This window comes from Sinocyclocheilus grahami, unplaced genomic scaffold, assembly GCF_001515645.1.
Source record: "Sinocyclocheilus grahami isolate Dianchi unplaced genomic scaffold, SAMN03320097.WGS_v1.1 scaffold4077.1, whole genome shotgun sequence".
NCBI classification, from domain to species: Eukaryota; Metazoa; Chordata; class Actinopteri; order Cypriniformes; family Cyprinidae; genus Sinocyclocheilus; species Sinocyclocheilus grahami.
Genome location: NW_015509083.1, coordinates 5930 through 8084, shown reverse-complemented (window position 1 = coordinate 8084; position 2155 = coordinate 5930). Strand labels below are relative to the sequence as shown.

Here is a 2155-nt window from a genome sequence, read left to right as displayed (position 1 = left end):
GAATTCCTCTGTTTTCACAGTCCACAAACATGAAAATGGCATTTTCAAATGTATCTGCTTTGGAGTCTTCAAAAAGTTCAGTTTTCACTGGACAAAAACGTTATCTCATTGTGGACTGAAAGCCAAAATGTAAAAAGATGCGCTTTCAAACTTATCCGGATTCATGTGGAATACTAGTAGCCTAGGACAATCACCAAGTGTCATGTGACTAATCACTGTGAACAGGAAATCGAGACTATCAAGAGTTTAAGATTAAATAATAATAATTAAACCACGTAAACTATAAAAATGTATGTGAATCTCAAATGGTGGCAAGAAGAAACATGTTGAACATCTTTTGATATTATTTTACACATAAAGATCTGTTGCAATACTAACCTTCTTGTCTTGCTCGTCTGGAGTTCATTGTGCAATAAATCACCACAACTGCAGTTATGACCAAAACCACCAAAATAGGGGTTATATATAATAATATTGAAGATACTAATGAATGTGGGAGTTCTGTAAAGAACAAAGACAAATTTAAAATGAGCAAATCTGGGTCCTTCCAGGACCAAACAAAAGTGTAAATCACATGTGTTTTTATTTAACAGTCACAGAGAAGACACAGTATGGAAATATGCAAAAATGTTGACATCTATATATGTAAGTTGCAGCTGAAAATATTTTATCTGTGGTGTTCATGCTGCCCTATTTCTAATCATTACAATGTAAGTGAAGGCAATTCACATAAAATTAAACAGATCATCACTAAAAACTAAAATCACAGCTGTCGTACCTGGACATGGCTGACAGAGTTGACTGATGTCCAGATGTTTGGTCTGGTTGCTGATGGGATTGTTGAGCACACAGCTGTAGCTGTTTTTATCCTGATATTCTACCTCCAGAGGTAGAGAGAGACTGATGCTGAGATCAGACTCACTGATGCTGGACAATAAACTGTTTCCTTTGTACCAGGAGAGAGTCACATCACTCACATTCACAGCTGAACACAGCAGTGAACAATTGGACACCGATGAATGTCCAGATGATGATGAAGAAGAAGAACAGTTTGAAGAGTTACTGGTGATGACAGGAATGGGAAGAGGAGCTGGAAAACAAATGAATAAAAAATTACTACAAACAGTACAGTACAGTACAGACATAATGTTCATTTTTTAATGAGCTCTCCATTTTAAGACAAATTAATTTATAACCAGCATGAAAGTGTTGAAGAAGGAAACTGCATACCATAGACTTTAACACTAAAACGCTTGAATGTTTCTAAATGTCCATTTCTGATGATGGTAAATTCATAACGTCCAGGGTCTTTTGTGCTGATTTTCCTGATGGTGAGAGATCCTGTCTGACAATCAAGCTGAAATCTGTCTCTGAACCTCTCATCACATTCAATCATTTTCTTTTCATTGTTGTTAGCTTTACATAGATGATCTCCATCTGCAGACCTCCACTGTATCAGATCATCGCTTTGTATTTCAGTAGCATTGGGGAAAAATATCACGCATTCTCCCTCCATCACTAAACCATTCTTTTCAACTCTTACATCTGTAAAACACAGAATCCAGTTTAAACTTTATACTCATTGTAATTTGAAAATTCTTCTCATCCTGTTAGCATTATTAGCCTAAGTCAGAATTTCAAAAGGTTTGCATATTCTACTCACAGGATCTGGAAATGAACTGTCGTTGAGTTTGAGTGGCCGCGTATGTGTCGCTGAAGCTCCAGATAATGTGTGATCTGCTCTCCTTGTCCTTAAACCCCTCATAACTGTCTGAGGTAGAGATGATCCTTTCATAGACTTCAGGGGTGTGAATATTTGGAGACCCAAACATCCACAGCACATGATCGACTCGGTGTTTTTCAGTAATATCATTGTGAAGAATGATGAAATCTCTCTCAGTCACACGTGTCACCATTTCATCCCTCGCAAAATCATTCACATCTAGTAAAAAAGTTTAATTAAGGCAATAGCTATAATATGGTCAGTGATGAAAAATGTTAATGCATCTGAAAATTAATCTTAGACACTGTCATGCAAAGTTGCAGCCTATTTTTTACATTATTTATTTTATTTGTGTGTGTGTGTGTGTGTGATCATCTAGCCTATTCGTTATTCAAAATGACAAATCTCAGTTACTATTTTGGTCACCAAGAG

At 36.4% G+C, this 2155-nt stretch overlaps 1 protein-coding gene across 1 annotated transcript; it reads right to left on the bottom strand.

Moving 5' to 3' along the window:
• Positions 1-378: 378 nt before the first annotated feature.
• LOC107576637 (SLAM family member 5-like) lies at positions 379-1916 on the bottom strand (the record flags this gene model as incomplete). Its single annotated transcript, XM_016262780.1, has 4 exons — positions 1664-1916; positions 1231-1545; positions 779-1090; positions 379-501 (listed from the first exon to the last, which is right to left on the bottom strand). Coding segments are annotated over exons 1-4 (1003 nt in total), but the record flags the coding sequence as incomplete, so codon positions are not given.
• Between the last annotated feature and the right edge of the window lie 239 nt (positions 1917-2155).